This window comes from Danio aesculapii, chromosome 16, assembly GCF_903798145.1.
Source record: "Danio aesculapii chromosome 16, fDanAes4.1, whole genome shotgun sequence".
Classification (NCBI taxonomy): Eukaryota; Metazoa; Chordata; class Actinopteri; order Cypriniformes; family Danionidae; genus Danio; species Danio aesculapii.
This window is the reverse complement of record NC_079450.1, coordinates 23,492,151-23,513,901: the sequence shown is the minus strand read 5'-3', so window position 1 is coordinate 23,513,901 and position 21,751 is coordinate 23,492,151. Positions and strand designations below refer to the sequence as shown.

General features: G+C 35.8%; 1 protein-coding gene across 1 annotated transcript in view; it reads right to left on the bottom strand.

Annotated features, from left to right (window-relative positions):
- Positions 1-21,751, bottom strand: part of me1 (malic enzyme 1, NADP(+)-dependent, cytosolic) — a 128,792-nt gene that overhangs the window by 84,807 nt on the left and 22,234 nt on the right. Inside the window, exon 2 of the mRNA XM_056475653.1 lies at positions 311-444. Coding sequence (XP_056331628.1) covers positions 311-444 — 134 coding nt within the window. The remainder of the gene's footprint in view (positions 1-310; positions 445-21,751) is intronic.

The window sequence follows — 21,751 nt, the reverse complement described above, 5'->3', positions numbered from 1 at the left end:
GCAGCAACTAATGATTTTTGGGAAATTGCTAACTGAAAACACAGTAGAGACCTATTGATGCCATTTTGATTACTCTTTTTAGGTCCCATCAACCAGCAGGAACATTCAACTCTGATCCATTCAGAAAAATAGAAAAAGAAAACAAAATAACAAAAGGAAACGTTTCAAGGATCCACAACAACAAACTTTATACAGCAAGGTATTTTTGTGATTTCACAGGTGTGAAGTCTAGTTGCATAAAACTCTGTTTGAGTGTGATTATAATTCTGAGGGTCATATACAGCAGATCATCAGTTGTCTGTTTTCTCACCTGTCCAAATCTTCTTTTAATAGCTCGTAGCTCCTGAGGACCCGCAAAACCTGCACATCCTGGCTGAGGAAGCAGGGTGGCAACAGGCCATGAATGCCCAGCTGCAAGCGCTCCTCCAGGGAGAAGGCCATCCCCTGTAGAGAGGATAACAAATGACTGTGTATTAACAGTTATTACTGCAGCCACAAGGTGAACTGACACCAATGTGCACCGATGAGCTATAATATAATATAATATGTTATAATATAGGGCAGCACGGTGGTGCAGTGGGTAGCACAATAGCCTCACAGCAAGAAGGTCGCTGGTTCAAGCCCCAGCCGGGTTAGTTAGCATTTCTGTGTAGAGTTTAGAGATTAAATAAATAAAAGTCAATTAAATTTTTACAACAATTATATTTCAAAATTAATGCAGTTACACTTGAAGCACATGGCTCAATCCTTTCTAAATTGTTTCCAATTACAGAAATAAAATAATCTTGCTTTGATCTTCGAACTCGGTTGTTGTTCTTTTGTTGCTTTGATTATTTTATTGTCCACATTTAAAAGTCGCTTCGAATATTCATTCAATCATTTTCTTTTCGGCTTTTCCCTTTATTAATCAGGGGTCTCCACAGCGGAATGAACCGCCAACTTATCAAGCATGTGTTTTACACAACAGATCCCCTTCCTGCCACAACCCAGCACTGCGAAACACCCATATACTCAGAGTTGCTCAGCGCTACTGTTATTTTGGTTGTGTTTTTGTGATTTTTGCAGAGCCTGAATGGTTGCTGATTTGTGGGTGGGTCATCTCACCTGAGACCCATTATCCCACTATGTGGTGCCTATAAAGAGTCCAACATTTGATATGAGAAGAGAGCTCGATTAGCCAGACCTCCATGCCTGACATTTTGATTATTATAGTTTGTTTTGGATCAGGAGCTCAGTTCACGACCATGCACATGCTTTTCACTGCTGACATCCTTTTATGCTGACTTTGATTACTTCAAATACTTTTGTTAATTATGCCTTTTTGTTAATAAATCATTTCTCTTTTTGATTTACCCGGTAATTGCATTGCATTGTCTCTCTTATGTAACAATTTTGAGCCGGTTGTAACAACTAACCACTGCGCCACCGTGTCACAGTCACTGTAAATATCTGCTAAATAATTCAAAGTAAATGACTTGCATACTGTTTAAAATATTACACACAGTCTTTACAACAGCAGCTACGAAATTTAAATAATTAATATTTGCTTAACTAAGCCTCTGCAGCTGTATTATTATAAGTTTGTTTGGTAAAGTCAAACTAATCCCCATATATTCCTTCTGTATGTATCAGATGACTAAAAAAAAAACTCTTCTAGCTCCGCTCAATGTTTTGGTGGTGAAGCTTGAAGCAAGAAATGCAAGGGAAGGTCACAGAGGTCGAGGCGCAGTGCGGCGCACAGCTAAAAGGGCAAGACTCCTTCTTTGCTGCTTTGACCCTTGACATTTAGCCTGACCCTGAACTCTCCAACACAAATGCTATAGCCAGGGGGCTCTGAGTTCATATTACTAGCAGAGCTCCACAGGCATGGCTGTCTATGGAGGAATATCTGTCAAAACCAAGGGCTGTGGCATCTCAAGGCAGCCTGTCTTTTCCTTAATGACAGACTTGCATCATCATTACCTCTGGCTGCTCCTTCAGAGGAACCACTAAGGAAGGCCCAAAACCCGAAATGCTGTGCTAGATTTGTTTTTTTTTAAACAAGCATATGTAAGCTTGGCTTTTCAGCCTTTTTTCATCTAGTTATGTTAAGTGGTCTGTTTGTAAAAAGGGTTTTGGCCTTGTAAACATGAGGAGACTCCTTTACACATGCGCAATATGCTACTGAGTCAACTGAGACCTAAAGCAATTCAGTATGTTAAGAGAATTCTGGTTCCCCTTTTAAAAGATTCAAATCAAATACAATATTTTTGTAATGTGTGCAGTGCAGTTTAAACCTGAGTTTTAGATACAAGTCTACACTGCCTGACAAAAGTCTTTTGCAGTCGTAAGTTGTAACAGATAATAACTTGACTTCTAGTTGATCGTTTGGAAGTGGCAGAAGGTTAATTTTTCAGATGAATCATCTGTTGAACTGCATCCCTATTATCACAAATACTGCAGACATACTGGAACCCACTTGGACCCAAGATTCTCACAGAAATCAGTGATGTCTGGTGATGGTAATTCATGATTTGGGGTAACACTCAGTATGGGGGCATGCGAGAGAGATCTGCAGAATGGTTGGTAAAATCAACAGCCTGAGGTATCAAGACATTTGTGCTGCCAATTACATTACAAACCACAGAAGAGGGCAAATTCTTCAGCAGGATAGCGCTCCTTCACATATTTCAGCCTCCACATCAAAGTTCCTGAAAGCAAATAAGGTCAAGGTGCTGCAGGATTGGCCACCCCAGTCACTAGACATGAACATTATTGAGCATTTCTGAGGTAAGACGAAGGAGAAGCATTGAAGATGAATCCAAAGAATCTTGAACTCTGGGAGTCCTGCAAGAACGCTTTCTTTGCCATTACAGATGACTTTATTAATAAGTTATTTGAGTCATTGCAGAGATGTATGGATGCAGTCCTCCAAGCTCATGGAAGTCATACACAATATGAATTCTTTTTCCACTGAATCATTACTTTATATTCTTTACTGTACATTATTTCTGTTAAGTGACAAGACTTTTGTCCAAGCAAAGTCAGACCTTACTGTTCTGATTAAATAATTAAAAATCAAGGCATGATCATATTTTATTTTGGTAAGATAAGCGTAATCTAGAGGCCCTTTTGCCTTTCATTAAGCCATTTCTGATACCAAATGATCAACTAGAAGTCAAGATATTATTTGTTGTTCCTAAAACTTGGATAAGTGACGAGACTTTTTCTCAGGTAGTGTATATCTAAAACTAAGGAACTATAAAATACTATTATATATACTTGGGAACCAAAACATTCTGAAAGCAGATTCCTTATTGAAACCATTGTTCCCAGCATGTAGGTCACAATTCACAGTATTAACAAACCATTAACTTACACTGCTAGCTTTAAAAACTACTAATTACCTGTTTGTTAATCATTTGTAAGGTAGAAGTTGGGTTTGGGTTTTGGGTAGGATTAGGGGGGCAGTATAAGATCATACTTTATAACTACCAATGAACAGTTATTATCTAAATAATAGTCATGTAATAAGCCAGATGTTAATAGCATGACTTGTGACATAAACTAAAGTGTTGCCTTGCTGTTGCTTATAATAAAGACACTTGCCTGAATTTTGATATATTTTATTCTTGTTTCCAATACATGATTATTCAACATTCCACCAAAAAACTAATCCACAAAGGTTATCCATTAATGTTCTTCAAAGAAGCTTTTGAAATCTATTTACTCAATGGCATGCTTCTCACTGATTAAGTTCGGCTGAAATGGACTCTCCTACAGTATTTAAAAGTGCAATAAAGGCTATGTCCAACAGGTTTATATGGCACAAGACACACAAACATTTAATGACAGAATTTGGAGGAATGTGTTACAATGTGTAGTGCATTGGATCAACCCTATCAACCACTGAAAGGGCTGAGGATATGCACATGAGCATTGCAGTTGGTCCTTTGAGTAGCGCAGGTTGTCTAGTCTGATAAGTCCTGTTTTCTTTTACTCCATGTAGACAGTGCTGATAAATATTCTGCCTGGGAAACCCTGAGCATATATTTGACACATGCATACATAAAATGTTGTTGCAGACCAGATACACCCCAGCATGACAATTTTGTTTCCTAGTGAAAGTGGGATAGTGCACACTACCACATCACCCATACGGTCCACGAAGAGCATGATGAAAACTTCAAAGTGCTTTGTCATGGCCTCTAGACTCCACAGATCTCAGGATGTGATCGAGCAACAAGTTCGATATTGGATCTACTGTAATGTTTTGGCATTAGATATCACAGAACATCTTCAAGGATCAGTGATGTTTTGGCAGTATGCAGAGGACCAATATCAGTCAAAATGCCTAAACAGGGGCAGTTGTGGCCTAATGGTAGGGAGTTGGACTCCCAGTACCAGCAGGAATCATAGCGGAGTGAATGAATAGTGCTTTATTACTGTGTTTCTCAACCACATTCCTGGAGGACCACCACCTTTGCATCTTCTCCATGTCTCCTTAACTAAACACACCTGATTCCGATCATCAGCTTATTAGCAGAGGTCGAAAGACCTGTAATGAGTGTGACTGACAAAGGAGACATCCAAACATGCAGTGTTGGTGGTCCTCCAGGAACATGGTTGAGAAACACTGCTATTACATCATCAAATCTCCTATCTGTACACTAACTGCTTTTGGGGGATAGCAGAAATTGCCAACTGCTCCAAGTGTGTGTGTGCACTTAGATTGGTGAAATGCAGAACACAAATCCTGAATATTATTGGCCACACTTGGCTGTCATGTTACTAACAAATGCTTATAAATAGTATATAAAGAAAAACATTACAATACACATTATTATTATTATTATAAAAAAGACATAAATATACTGTTATAAAGCATGTTAATTATAAAATTAAAAAATTATTTAACATATGTATTGCAATTCAAAATCTTTCTTTTGTCAAATCTTTCCCTTTACAAATTTATCATGTCAGCACACAGCAAGCAACACCACTTTTTGGTTTCAAAAACAGTCCTGTGGCAAAAATAAAGACAAATTACCCAGAAGCTATTGGATGTTATTTGTAGTTTCTCTCACGTCTGTCATTTTCTAAAGCTAACTGTCCAGTGCACCATTGATAGTCTGTATTTAAGAGTCTTGAAAATTAAATGCCGGCTTGCCAGGTCTGAATTGCGACCTTTGTGATTAAAAACGGACATTCTATTTTCTCAAAAACTGGGTGGTTTATCCAAGACCGTCCCTAGATACTTATGAATAAATCACATTTCCTTTCTGTTGGTTGGTAGGGTTGTTAAAATTCTAACTATACTGTATATAAAAGACTAGAGCTTTGCTGAAAACATATCCACGAGTGCTTTGACTTAAATCCTCATTTTGTTGACGCATACACACATGCAAATAACCTAAAAGCACTCGCTGTAAATTTTTAATCAACATATATTCCTGTAAATAATGATTTGAAAAGACTTGAGATTATTTGAAACAGCAACAGACATTCTCAATGAGATCAGCTCTACCTAATCAAATATAATTACTCTACAGTTCCACAAGCACTGAATGGATCCTTGTGTCAAATGTGTAATGGAGACATTGGTGGATCTGGGCCCAAACGGCAAATTAATGTCTCTGACAATGGAGCTGCAGGCAGAACTCTGGAGGGCACATCCACAGGTCCCAGGACTGGCATTCTGATTGTGGCCATGGATGGCTGGACTGGGGAAAGTGGTCTGTTTGATGGCACGCATGGATGGCAAGATTAGAGCAATGAGTCCCGGAGCTCCTAGTGGGGCTGCATGGCGTGGGAACTGGTGAGGGACTTGGCGCTGCTTAAGAGCAACTCTGCATTGCCAAGATGCCAAGTGGAGTGAAAGACTTGCAAATCTTGCTCTATATATAGAAAGCTCAACAATAGCATTGCAATCTAAGATGGGCATCACAGGGGACACTGATTTACCATAATCAATCTGCAAATCAACTTTTCACCCTATGACATTACTGTAACAGGCAGATTTAAATGATCAAAATGAATTGGGAACATACGGAAAAATGACAAACCATGGATTAAAATAAAGGTCAGCAGTGTACATGTATACAAACAGATTGGTAAGCTTGATCTGTTGTTTGTTTTACTGTTGGAAGTCATAAAGTCAATAAATACAGCAAAATTTTATATTGTTTGAGTTCCAATAAATCGAAGTTGCAGTATGTTTGTAGTTGGGTAATGTATTTGCTTTCTGAGAGACTATACTACTGAGATATAAATAATATACTATACTGATTTAGTATACTAACTATACTACTCAGATATAAATATGTATACAGTATACTACTAAGAACAAAAATCAACATTTTTAGAGGCCTTTTGGTGTCTTTTTCCACCAGGTGGCATAAATCTTCCACTTAAACGTTCACGAAACCCTAAAACACATTTTTTAATGTGTTGACACACATATATGGCACGTTGCTAAAAATACCATTAGGACATATATTTCACTAAAAAGTGAAAATTGGTTGTTTTTTGCATTTTTGAGCAAATTCGCTTTTTCGGATTAAAAAGAAATTTGAGCAACGTCACGCGATGAGGTCATTGTATAAATTCCAGCAGTGTGATTGACCATCAGTACCGGCCAGTACAAAGTGACGTCATTGAGTTTTCAGCATGTCTGTACATTATTCATAAGAGAGTTGGTCTAAACCAATCAGTGCGCTCTATTGTGAATGAGATGCAACTTGCATGAGATAGCTTCGTAGCCTTTTAGCTGTTAGTGTTCAGAGACTCACCCTCCAAATGGTGTTGCCAATCGCAATTAAACCTGATACAAGAATTGTTCAGAGACATGGGTCGTCTGTGTTTCGTTTTTTAAGCGTGCCAAATAGTGTTGTCATGGAATTCGGTACTGAAAACGTCCATTTCCTGCTAACATTTAAATGCTGTTGAATGCATTCTTAAACACCGCTGATTTGCCGTCATGTTCACATGCTTAACAGAAATGACTGTGATTTGCTGTGAAGGTCATCAGTTCACCATACTCACTGCTCTTGACTGAGTGTAAACACAGATATGGGGACACTGGAGCATTTAAGAGCCACGAAGATCAGACGATTCATCAGCGGATCGCTTGTTCCTCAGCTAAAGGACAGACCAGCTGATCTTTGCCGCTGTAAATGCGGCTCTCCGAATAATTGTCCATCTGTTTGTCTGTGCGTCTGTTTGTTTTGCTGATGTGAAAACCAGCTGTTGTGCACGTAATGAAACTTTTTTGTGCATACACTCCCCTCTTTCGCCACCCCCACCTAAACAAAGCTTGACTCACCCACTTTCCTGTGTTTTCAAACTAGAGGTGTGAAAACACCCTGCTGAGACAGGGGGGTTTCATGAGCCTTTAAGAATGGCACATTTCTATGAATGAAATTGAAAAAATAAATTCTAATCTTTAGAATTAATCTCACATAAAATTTCACCATTTTATACAAAATATACTAAAATAAATCACTTTAAGGCAAACAATTAAAATAATCATTTAAAAAAACACTAAAATTCATTCAAAAATATATAATGTTGGCCAAATTAAACGTGCGTCTGCACAATTTTTGGGAAATCCCCAAATCATCTAGCATTTAGAAAACAAAATAATTTTTTTATCGGTGATGTAATTAGAGAGAGAGAAGTTTGTCGTTTTCAATTATTAGGTCATGTGTATGGCTAAACTGTCAATAAGATCCAGGGGCGAGGCCAGAAATTTTAAAATGGGTGGACCTTAGTGAAATAGGGTGGACCTCAGTGCCTACTCTTAAAACAAGTGTATGTTTGTTATGTTTATGATGTCTGATAATATAGTAATTAATTTAAATCAATAACATTTGAGTATCCAACCCTCATTTTAGTAAATAATAAAATAAATTAAATTGCAAAAATGTGTCAAGAATCCGAAACCATTCATTTTGTCACAAGGCCAATAAAAAACTGGCCTTGTCATTCAGCAATAGCATTTTTAAACTGATTCTGAATTTATTTATTCTTTATTAAGCTAGAAACAATAAAAAAGCCAATGAAACATAACAATTATGGCATAAACCAGGTGTTTCTAACTTATTATTTCAAAATAGGAGATAAACCACAATTAAAAACATATACGACTTGAGTGAGATTGTGCTGCATTAATCACCCCTGAAGAAAAATAAATTTTGATTGGCTGATTGGAATGTTGTTCCAGGATCAACATAGATGCTGACTTTTGAAATGTAAAACTCCAAACGAGATATCCTAAACAAGATTACTACACCACACTACACTACGTTACAATGAAACCACCATAAAAAGGCATTTCATTTAATGCTGAAAACAAGTTAAACCAGATTAATATATTATTATACCCCTCTCATAATACTCATTTGTCATTTTATTACTTATAATGTCCTTGACCAGCAAATCACTGGACAGCACTTCTAGTTTCGTTTTCAGAGCTGCAGCCTCAGTCAGTCAAATCGAGTCAAAAACAAAAGCACTCATTAGCACAAAGTGCAGAGACACAGCTGGACAGTTCCATTTTTGTGCAATGGAGGGGGAACTTCAAATTTAATTGACAAACTTACAATAACTAAAGGGTACTGTTAATCGTCAACATTAAATTACATTTATATTCCACTATACATCCGTTATATTTTTTTCACTGCAGCATTTTCAGCTTTAAAATATTTTTGTCTGGGTGGGCCAGAACTTCAATCTGAGTGGTCTAGTGCCTGATAAGATTCATACATGCATCCATAAAGGACTTTTTGCTTCATCTCAACTATAAAACTTGGACTTTATAACACTTTATTTGAGTTAATCTTCAGATAATGATGGACACACTTTGTTTTACAAAAGGTTTGTAATAAAAGACCAAAAATTGATTTTAAAAATCACTGAAATATCACATCATATTTTGTTTTGCTGAATGAAGGAATTAGATTAAATCAACATGATGGTAAGTAAACGAACTAACAAATAAATGCTTAAATCACTGGGCCTGCCATGTTTTGTTGGCTCATGTTGTTACAGCTTTTCTTTTTGTAGCAATATAGAGACAGGCAGGGCAAGGAATGTGTGAATGCTTCCACATGCGCAACAACCACATTAAAGACTGTGTGTTTGCTCCACTGTGTGTTATGCCCACACAAGCTCAAACAAGGAGAACGGCTGTGCATGCCAACCTGTAATCTCAAGATCAATGCCACCACCCCTCTACTTTGGCCATGACCAGCACCACCCCAAACACACAGCACTGAGTACTTTGTGGCAAACATAAAAGTCATGCTTTTGACCTGATAAAAGACAGTCTACAGTATATACGCTCTTCAAGAGTTCACTTCCAATTCAAACAACTCAGTCTGAATCCTAAAATTCCCAATTCTTGTAAATGGAAAATGTTGCAGCTGTACCGCAGAGGGCCAAATAAGCACCAAGGCAGAAGAAAGCAAAGCTCCTCAATGGAAAGCACCTCCTGTTCCTCAATGGAACATTACAGTGCATGGGAGGAAAGTTACTTGATTTTGTAATAAAGAATACATGAGAGTCGATGAAGCACATCAATGTCAATGACACTATAATGAGCCTCTTTGGATGAAGTTTTGCATTTGTTGCTCTCATTTGTAAGACAAGTTTGATTGAAGCCATCTGCAAAACCTCCTCTTCCCTAAATCAATCTTTGTAATTAAAAATATGTCTTTTCTTATCACATATTCAGGGCTGACTTGATGCTTTTGGAATGAAACCATAGCACTCCTTATGTGTGTTTCTTCAACTTTGGATATTTTTTTATCTCCCAGGGGTTGATTTTATTTTATGTACTTACTTCTTACTTACTAATCATTTTTATTCAAAATCAGAATCAGAATCTGAAATCAGAATCAGAAAGAGCTTTATTACCAGGTATGTTCGCACATTCGAGGAATTTGTTTTCGTGACAGAGCTTCTACAGTGCAACAGAATGACAGAGACAGATCAAAAAACAGATAATAACTATTTTTTTAAAACCAGCAGTAGTGCATGTAAATATACAAATTGACAAGTGGTTGTATGGGTATATTACTATATACAACGTTATATGTGCAGCTGTTATGTGCAAATTGGCATGTAAAGTATGTTGTTAAATAAGTGTATAAAAAGTGTATAGAAAGTAGTGATGTTTTTTTCACAATTACTATCATCAAGTGTTCATGAGATGGATTGCCTGAGGGAAGAAACTGTTTCTGTGTCGGGCTGTTCTGGTGCACAGTGCTCTGTAGTGTCGACCAGAAGGTACAAATTAAACCTATTTGGAGACAGATTCTGTATTTTGAAGACATTAAATCTTACAATATGAAAATCAAACATAAAACTGCATGACATTTTCTATTCTAAAATAGAAATAATAATAATAACAGCAATAAAAAAATAAAACTTTAACAATATTGTGTCAGAATAATTTATGTCAGTTTTCTTAAATGAAGATTTAACAAATTTTAAAGCATTTTACATAGTGCTTGAAAAAAATATAAGATGTGTGGAATAATTTAAAGAAAAACAATAGTAAAAAATCACATAACTTGAAAGTAGACAATGTTTATGTATATAAAGTTATGATAAAAATGTCAAAGTTCAATTGAATTATGTATATTAAGGATAAAAATGCTAGTTATGAAAATAGACATTGAAATAAATAAGCCATTTTGTTTTAAAGCTTAAATAAATCACATTTAGTGGAAAAAAACTGCTGTTATTGTTAGTGGACAACTTAATTGAATGATAAATGAGAGTGTAAAAAGGGTCAAAAAAAGTGTGTGTACTTGAGGAAACACCCTCAAATGCATATTTACACACACAGTTTAGATCAACACTTATCAACAGATATCAAACGTAACTTCTAATCTTTCTGCAAATGTAAACCATGGGGTGACGCAAGGCTCACTATTTTGCCCATTTCAGATTCTCAAAATAAGAGAGGGATAGGAAATCTTTCATCTCAGTTGAATATACGCACTGGCCCTCTTTCTCAGACAAAGATCAGAGGCTGAGTTTTTCTTCTGATTGTGCTTCTCACATTCTCACATTTCTCTTATGTCCAAGTATGACCTTCATCCAAGCGAAAACATAGCAAAGTTTCGAGTTAAGAGAATGTTTTGACCTGACACCACAGCCATTCTAGAGTGATCAGACACAGAGGCAAGAGTCCCAAGCTCCCTCATGTCAATGAAGTGCACCAATCACATGATCCACCACTAGAACAAACAAGAGTTCAGAGAGTGAGAGCTGTATAGGAGATCTTGTGAAAGACAAATGTGTTTTTCCCAGCTCTCCAAGGATATGTTCACACTTATATTTCAGTTTTCTTAAAAAAAAGTAGTAGATAACACATTTAGTCTTAGTTCACTGGGTGTTCCCACTGCCATTTTTAAGAACAAACCTAAACATTAAAAAAGGCTTTTATGAAATATATATTTATATATATATATATATTTAAAGAACAGTTGTGCTGAGAGAAAAACACTTACTACAAGTATTTACATATGATGGTATTTTTTATTTTGGCTCATCCGAATGTCTTTGGTCTGTGTTGCATTCATATTTCTAATCGCAAAGGAGGTTGCAGGCAAAGCAGAGGCAACAGGCTAATTCAAGTCAGAGTTGCCATTAAATGGGCTACTTTTAACTATTGTAGTGTTTGATTTTTTGGTTCAAGGGCTAAAGGATTGACATATTGCATCAATTACATATACAGTTGAAGTCAGAATTATTAACCCCCCTTTTTTTTCTTTTTTAAATATTACCCAAATTATGTTTAACAGAGCAAAGAAATGTGCACAGTATGTTTGATAATATTTTTTCTTCTGGAGAAAGACTTATCTGTTTTTAATTTTTAGAAGCCATTTTAAGGTCAAGGTTATTAGCCCTTTAAGCTATATTATTTTTTATAGTCTGCAGAACAAACCATTGTTATACAATAACTTGCCTGATTACCCTAACCTTCCTAGTTAACCTACTTAACCCAGTTAAGCCTTTAAATGTCACTTTAAGCTGTATAGAAGTGTCTTGAAAAATATCTAGTCAAATATTATTTACTGTCATCATGGTAAAGATAAAATAAATCAGTTATTAGAAATGAGTTATTAAAACTATTATGTTTAGAAATGTGTTGAAAAAAATCTCTCCGTTAAACAGAAATTGGGGAAAAATAAACAGGAGGGCTAATAATTCAGGGGGGCTAATAATTCTGACTTCAACTGTACAGTATATGGTTGTTTTGAAGTATTTTACTCTATTAAGTGTATATAATGCCAATGATAAAAACTGTGCTAGAATGATGAAAAGGAGTATGCTTGTTTTGTGAGGCACAGAGGCACCAGAGGTGTGACTGAGGCTGTTCTTGTTTCTGATTGGCGAAACTTTCAAGAATTATTGCTAAATAACTGGAAAAGTACAGCTCTAAATATCTTGAATGTTTATTTTAGGTTTTTAATATACATTTAATTTAAAATTCATTTTAGAAGTATGTTAGAATTTCCCATAACAGACTTTTTTTTAAAACAGACTCTTACTTTTAAAAATAGTTCTTTCATTAAAAAAAAAGATTACAATGCATACAGTGATTTAAAACACACAATTGTACGAATTGGTGGTGGCAAGTTTTGACTTTTGATATTATTTGGTGATTTTGATATTACTTATTTTGATATTATTTGGTGATTGCCCATTGGGCCTGTTAGAATGGAGATGTACAAAAGGGTGCAGATGTACAAAACCAGTGACTGAAGGATAAATTCAGTCCAAGGTGCTTATTTAAGTGGAAAAATTGTGGATTCCCAGCAAAAACAAAACTTTTTTTCTACAAAATTATATATAAAATTTACAGAGTCAATGTGTGTTCTTGCTTTGCCAACAGTTAGGCCCAAACACAACGATCCAAACAAGGAAAAACGTCCTAAAATGGCCAACATCCAGGAGCTATTTAATAGAGTTTGGCTCCACCCAATTTTTAGAACATTCATTTATTTTCGGCTTAGTCCCTTTATTAATCATGAGTCACCACAGTGGAATGAACCGGCAACTTATCCAGCACATGTTTTAGCAGCAGATGCCCTTCCAGCTGAAACCCAATACTGAGAAACACCCATACACTCTTGCATTCATACACATACACTACGGACAATTTAGCATATTCGATTCACCTGTTCCGCATGTCTTGGGACTGTAGGGGAAACTGGAGCACCAGGAGGAAACATTCAAACTCCACACAGAAATGCCATTTTTAGAACATACCATATCAAAAATTCTAGAGCAAGGCAAAAATATTCTAATAGACAACACATATGGTAGCAACATGCAACATATATATCTCACAAATATTTACAAGCGTCTGATAAAAATGTTACACCCAAAATTATTGGTTTCCTTGATTTATTCCTTATGATGCAAGTGAAAATGGTAGAGCCCTAAACATTGGGAAAATGGAAACAGTAAGATGGCCACTTTTCCTGCATATAGGTTTGGCTGTTTGGAGGTGACAGAATGCAAGTAGGACAGTAATATTTGGTTCTTAGTTTTAATCATGGAAAATAAACTTTGCAACAAAGTCTGGTGTGATTTGAAATGTTAAATCAAGGGGTGAAATGTTAAGCTAACTCAAACTATATTAGGAATGAAAAATAAACAAACAGTAAAAATTATTTTGCTGTAATAAACGGAGCACCTCTAATCACACAAAACAGTCAAATATCCACACAAACAGTATTATTGAAGTTTTTCAGCCAGTACTTAGATTGTGTGTATAGCAGAAATGGTTTGTGTGAGGTTATGCATGGTTACAAACTTACCTAAAAGTCATAGTTACAGCCTATCTGTGACAGGGCCAATCAAATATGTGGAATGTTTATTAAAACCATATAAAAACTAGATTAGGGCTGTTTTTGACTGGCCATTGCCCTAGATTTGCTAGTTTTGAAAACCAAGAAACACAGGTGCTTAATCCACATACATCCAAATACAGAGAACGAAGGACAAACAGTGACTGAAACAGAGGGGTGTAAAAACACTGGGCAAACAATGGGTTGAACTGGCAAACTAGATTACAAGGGCGTGAAAACAATTAATCACTAGAGAGACAAACTAGGGTAGCCATGGGGATTAACAAGTGTGTGACACAGGGGAATACAGGGAGGGGAACAGAACCATGTCAAAGACACAATTTCAGTCCACACACACTGAACACAGATACATTTTCTTCAAAGGGTCTAGACTGTATATCAGAATTCCCATTTATTCAAATAAACACTCACAAAATGATCAGCATTTCTTTTAATAAATCTAAATCAGCCAAGTGTGAATGCATCTTGTAACTCATCTGAGACTGCTGAACCCAAATTAAACGGGAAAGGATAGTGCAGATGTCTAAGATTCCATTTAATGAAATGGACGATCTTAAAGTAATTTCAAAGGATTAAAACATGAATAAGCTAAACATGGTGAAACAAAAATAAAAACAGAAGCAGCCACAGGGTGCAAAAGCAGTCAAAGAGTGAAATTCAGACTAGACCTTTCCAGCTGATCAAATAGGAAATGTATGAACACATGCTATTCTCATAAACAGCTTCATTGCTGAAATCATTGAGTTACTGCAGTGCATCTTCCCATGCTCTTAATTCAGTTCACAATCACAAGCAGCTATTTCAGAGCTGCTAAAAGTGCCAAGAGAGAAACAAAGAATGAAAAAAGAGATGCGGGTGATGTTGTATTGAGCTAAAGTATAAATTAGGAAGAAGGGGAAAGCAGTAAAATCTAAATGTTTACTGTGCTGATTACTTCAAGAATTAAGCCACAAGTAAGAGAGTTTACCCACAACTTCATGCCTTGACTTATCTTTCAATAGTAAAGGTCAATAAGCCCAAAAACATAAATGCATGCCAATGACTTTTATTGCATGGGTGAAAATATACTATTCAAAATATCTGCTTTTGCATTAGACATACAGTATGAAAAATTGTATGGGTTTTGAACAGCATGACTGTAAATGCTGACACAGTTGCTGTATGTGGTTAAACCACCCCCTTTAATGCTTCTGATCCATGATGACATTGCATGAAATTCTTGGGAACCAATTTCATCAGCTCTGGTCTGTATAGAAAATGGCAAGTAACCAGATTGGCAAGAAAACAGTAATCAAGAAGCAAAAAATATCAAATTCAGAAATACAAACACGTGTGAACTTTCATGAAATTTCAATAAGAAATATCCACATGCGAGCAATTAATTTGTTCGATGACTCTAAATGCCAAAAATATGCACATAACAGCGCACAATAATAATGACAAAGTACCGAAATTAAAGTTCTTCAGCAGCTGCGGCAAAGAATGACTCACATGCACAAACAAAGGCGAAGGCTGCATCAACAAAATTCAATGATATACATGTTCAAAACATCAGCAAAATTAAGCAGAAGTGCAGAAATCCCCCGCCATCAATAATACACTGTCTGGCAACACACCAGCACTTCCTTTTATGAATTGTGGACTTTTTAGTGGTAAGCAAACTATGGTACCAGAAGCATGGCTCAGATTCAGACTTCCCTGCTTGATAATTTCCACAGAGATCGGTCTGTTTACAGACAACATTCTGCTGAAGACTCAATGACAAAACCATCAATATGTGAACTAACACATACACTCTCAATACAATCTCTTACACTCCTATCCGACAATAATAACTGAGGAAAGGATTTGTGATTTTAAGTTGGATTATATTGGGAGAAATGGAAAAGTAATGGAAAAACTGATGTTCAGGTTCAGGTAATTCTTTTGCTAGGAGGTTAAGTGAAAACGCTGAATTGGTTTCCCTGAAATGAGGGAAACTCTGGGTTTAAGTCTTAAATCAAGCCGGTTTCTAAAAGTGAGGTAAAATACTCAGAGTGGGTTACCATGATAATGTATGAACCTAACCTGGTCAGGAGCAGATTTTCCAACCCAGGCTCATTCTGAAAACGTACCCCTGTATACATGTCTGGAGAGCGCTAAATACATCCCAGGGGTTACGTTTTATTGCAGTTTTTGTTTTCGCGAATCCCCTTGAGGCCGCTGTGTATGCTTTTTGAGATTTCAAATTTCTTTCGCGAGTGCCATTCGCTGTTCTTCTCTACTTCAATTTATTAAAGTAAGCATTTGCCAAATAAATATGCATTCATTGTTTGGATTTAAGTGTGTAAATACTTCATTCTTTATGACTGTATTTCTGAGTTTCTGTGGTTAATGTTTCAGTTTTTTTAGGTTTGGCAGCACATCTTTTAACCATAAATGATAAAGTGTATAGTTTTTTTATGTCTTAAACATCCATATCGAAAGATATCAGAATGCCATGATTCATCAGGCTCAAACTGTGAAAGAACTCTTTATTTTCACACATGAGTTGACCACCAATTGACCTGAACCATTAACATCTTTGAGATGTGCTTGAGTAGACCTGACTGGAGAATGGCCATATGATCCATCTTCATGCATGTATATAAAGCCATACATTACATCAGTTACAAGAAATGTTTTAAAAAGAACAAAACTGGCAATTGTAGCCAAACATATGGAATGGAAGAAACATATTCACTGCCATAAAAATCCAATCATTTACATATATACAATTACTGTATCTGAATGTTTTAAAAGATTAATGTTTAAAAGATTAACAGAAGAAATTTAGAGTCAAAAGAATTCAATAAAATATGCTTTTGTAAAACATTCCTAAATATTTCATTAAACAGTGAAAGTTGCATATTAAAAGGCTCCTTTTTACTGTCAGATATGAAAACAGCGAAAGGCAGACAGCCAACATTAGACCCATTATCCTAATTTTTCAGAGTTATCATTATCAGTAACTGCTTGTGAAGTGTTTGTAATATGTGAAGGAGACAACAAGAAAAGAGAGAAGAAATGAGGACATGGATGCCTTTTGCACTCAGTTCTTTGATCTGTTCAGAATCAAAGTGGTCTGAGCTTCTGGTACGTCTCTAAATCAAACTATAAACTATAAAGAAACGAAAACACACCAAGTTCCCTAACATATAAATAGCTCTCTTTCAACTGCTGCTTAAAGTTCAAGGATATGTAGAAGTCCATCTATTAGCCTAATGATGAAACTAACTGCATGGTTGAAGGTTAAATGCATGTAAGCTTTTTCTAGTGCTTCTGAAAAGAATTGTTATTTATTTGAATTTATTTATATTTGTTTTTTTAGCTCCGAATTTAATCTGACTCCAATTTTAAGTGATCGTAAAATTCAGACTGTATTTCTAATTGTACGAACAGATCACATTCCTCATTTATGACTTTTGATTTATATCTGATTCCTTACTCTTCAGTTATACGTTCATTAAGGACCAAATGCCGAGTTTCACACCCCATGTTTGCGTGTCTTCTCACGGACAGTATGTCGACACTTTGAAGTTAGTCAGAGGGTGCAGGATTAACTAATATTCAAATAGACTGGTTGCAAACTACTCACTCATCCTAAAAGAATAATCAATTTAGACAAGCCCATGCAACTTGCTAAAATCAGCGATTAGATGATTAAAAGATTTCCATGCTGTCGTGCCAAAACGGCTCTGTACAGTCAAATGTGCCTTTAAAATCAATCTAATCATGTCGCATCAGAAAGGTAGCGCAGACTCCACTTAATCTACTGGATATAAAAAGATTTCAGGAAAATTCAGAATGAATCAAAACTTATTTTATTTGTCTGGTAAAATTGTATTATGCCAATTACATAATAAAATGATCAGAAACCAATTCAGAGGTGATACTGTAAAAATACAACTCAAAGACAAATCAAAGAGTTAGAGATTCATACCTGACCAGAGAAGTAGGTTGCAGCATAAGTCTCAGAGATGCTTCAACGGGGTGTCTTGGCTCCAAGATCCCAATAACATTTGTCCACATTTCCTTTAAATAATCAACTCAGAACAAACATCCATAAATTAAAGATAATAGAAGCGTCACCGAGACCCTTGCCTGGTGAATTTGAGGATTTAATCATCTCTAAGGAGGGGGAGCAAAGATCTTATCAAAGCCAAAAACCAAATCAACATATACAAGTGAAATATTACAGTGAAATTAAGGCCATTTTACCAATCACACAGAGACATTTAAAATGATACCAAACATTAATATAAAGCTACAAGATACACCATATTAAAACCTTGGACATTTAATGTGAAATGTGCTCTGAACTTAGGTCAAGAAGGGGGGCTTGAGGTGAAAGGAGAAGGGTGAACTTTCTCACATTACCCCCTGGTGTGGTGTAGCTCTGTCAACAGTGATTTGAATAGAACAGTTGAACAGCTGGTTTCCTGATCTTCTTCTCAGATAAGAAAGGCTATTGTTGTATTGCATATCAATTCTTACGGTCTTGTTTCATGAAATTCCATAACAGTTCTCAGGGTCTGATATTCTGGAGTCCTACAGTTGCAATGTTTTATCCTTAGCCAGAAAAAGTCTAAATATTTAATATCTCTGAATTAAAGACGAGTATATTGACTTCTTCCAAGTACTCCAAGAACAAAAAACATATTTTGACTATTTTCAGTGGACAAACCAAGAAATTAACAAACTGACACTGCCTGGCTTCTTTTTTTATTTACAAATTAAATATCACTATGCTTGTCAAACTATAGACATTTCTGTAGTGTAAGCTGGTCTATTTAGCAAGGTCAAATAATTGTGAGCCTGAAAAGATGCTGTCAAAGTTACACATATTTTTATCTATTTTATTCTTATCTGAAATGTCATAAATACTCAAGAACGTATTTTCATAGAAAAAAATCTTAAATTTTTTTTGTGTGTGTGTCAGTCTAAATAAGGGTAATGCTAATATAAAGTACACATCTGTATAACGCATAATGTTTGTTAGTATTCATTTATTCATTCATTCATTTTCCTTCGGCTTAGTCCCTTTATTCATCAGGGGTCGCCATAGCAGATTGAACCAGAAGTTATCCAGCATATGTTTTTACACAGCAAATGCTGTTTTTCTCTTAAAGCTTGTAAACATTTGGTGTCTGCAACATTTTTACCATTGATTGACTATGGTGATGTTTTATATATGAATGCTTCAACCTAATGTCTTCAGCCTTTAAACTCTGTTTATCACGACACTCTGAGGTTTGTTACAGGCTGTCATAGACTAACTCACCATTGTGAACTGTATGCAAAAGTTGAGGTGCCTTCTCTGAATATACACCCACTGGATGACTCTGGTCTACCCTTCTTCATAGGTCAAAAAGCCAGTATGCTCTAAGATCAAGTGAATCTTATCATTTGACTCTTCCCCGGGTTTGAACTGAAATGGGGAGGCGAGCCTTTAGTCATGCTGCCCCCTCATCCTGGAATACTCTTGAGTCTGAACTAAAAATGTCTGAGCTCATCCCAATCAAATCAAATCGCTATATCCTTTATAATAAACAACAACAGACCATTTCTCAATGTATATGTTTTTAACATATTGTACTGTGGTATGCATAACTAAACTGGATTTTTTTTATATTATCTTTACTTTTTATTTGTTATTATTATTTTTTTTATAAGTTGTGTGTTGCGGACCTATTGATCACCCTTGTAAATGAGATCTTGATCTTTTTTTTTTTTTTTCGTTATTATCTGGTTAAATAAAGAAACACAGATATGCACTTCCAGCTGCAACCCAGTACTGGGAAACACGATTCACATTCATTCACAGAAATATACTATGGCCAATTTAGCTTATTCAGTTCACCTATAGCGCATGCCTTGGACTGTAGGGGAAACCAGAGCACCTGAAGGTAAACCACAAGAGAACATGCAAACACCACATAGAAATGCCAGCTGACACAGCCAGGACTCAAACCAGCGACCTAATTGCTGTGAGGTGAAAGTGCTAACAACTGAACCACCGTGTCACCTAGTTTGTTAGTATGTTTCCAATCTAATTCACTATTCATATTCACAAAAGCAACCAGCAGCCATTTTAGTTATATCAACAATCCAAAGCCACCTGTTTCCAGTGAGGTGAGCAGGGATTTTACTACTGGACACAAAGCTAAAAAGAACCTTCCTATTTGTGTTGCTATTTAATTGTTGAAAGCTACAATCCCTTACAATGATAATTTAGATGATTGTTAAATAAGGTTGCCATAGCTGTGAGTCACAAACAAATCCAGAATGAGTGAAATTCCCCTTTCTTTGCAGCCAGTTCTATTTTCCAAATGGTCACTAAAGGTAACAATTAGAGTTGTAAAAGGGGGTCGATTTCTATACATTCTGGTAGGGTTGTAAAATGCTCTTTCAGTTTAGCATGGTTGGTGCACTTTAATTGTCCAATTCTACATGGTGTAGGAGCGGGACAGTGAAAAACACAGCGCTGAATATTTGGTCATGACCTTGATGGTACAATGCTACAAAAGCGTTGTCAAATCTGACCTTAAAGTGTAAGCTCTGCTGAATAAAAATAAAATCTTTATTTCTGTTTAAGTCAAAGTGACATTTACAAGGACGTTATTTAAAATAAAGACAGCTCTTATTGTTTAGATTTAACAATGTGCCTGCTATTACGTTGATGGGCTCTATTTTTTATTTTCTTAAAGCAGTTAAGTAACCGGCATAAAACATAGTTTGCTTCTTATGGTACTAATTGTAGTACTGTAGGTGCAAGAAAGACATTATTTTTGACAAAAGACTGTTGTACTGAGTAATTTAAAATGACAATTGCATTTTAAGTGTTATAATGTTCTCCAAGATACACTTATAATGTTAGCAAGATTTTAAAAAATTAAACATTACAATTTAGTAACTAAAAATTACAATTATAAAATTGTAACAAGTATTTTCCATCATATTTTAATCCAACATTCCATTATGGATTTTGCAAGATGTGGGATTGAATGCCCACTGTTATGACAGGGCAACGGTTTACATAATAAAATTTAAAAAATGAGAATGATGGAATCAATATAGGTAAATTTAATAAAAAAACACAAATAATCATAATGATATTTAACAAAGCTAAAGTGACACATGGTACAAACAGTTACTCAGACTTATTTAACATCAATGTAAGATCTAATATACTGTAGTCAGTAGAGCTCCATCTTTCATTTTAGGTCTGTCATTTCATTTCAAATAAAATGCATTAAAATAAAACAAATAAAGTGTTAAATCGGCAGATATGGAGTTTGCATGTTTTCCCCATGTTCGCGAGGGTTTCCTCTGGGTGCTCCGGTTTCCCCCACAAGTCTAAAAACATGTGGTATAGGTGAATTGGGTAAGCTAAATTGTCCGTGGTGTATGTGTGTGAATGAGTGTGTATGGATGTTTTTCAGTGATAGGTTGCAGATGGAAGGTCGACCGCTGTGTAAAACACATGCTGGATAAGTTGGCGGTTCATTCCGCTGTGGCGACCCCAGATTAATAAAGGGACTAAGTTAAAAAGAAAATTAATGAATGAATGAAATGGGCAGATACATTGTTTGCTTGAGATAATATAAACCATTATTACATGGTTCTCTTGGATAATTGATTCAAGTCGCACCACCTAGCAGTTCATTATTGCCAAATAACAACCATAAAATGTTAAGAACATTCTCATTCGGGAAATTGCCCGGTTTCTAACTGTATGTAAATCCAAGTCTGATTGGATTTTGGGTCTTGGATTAAACACCTTTGTTTTTTTGAAAAGATTGAATAAATATTGGGGCGGCGCGGTGGCGCAGTAGGTAGTGCTGTCACCTCACAGCAAG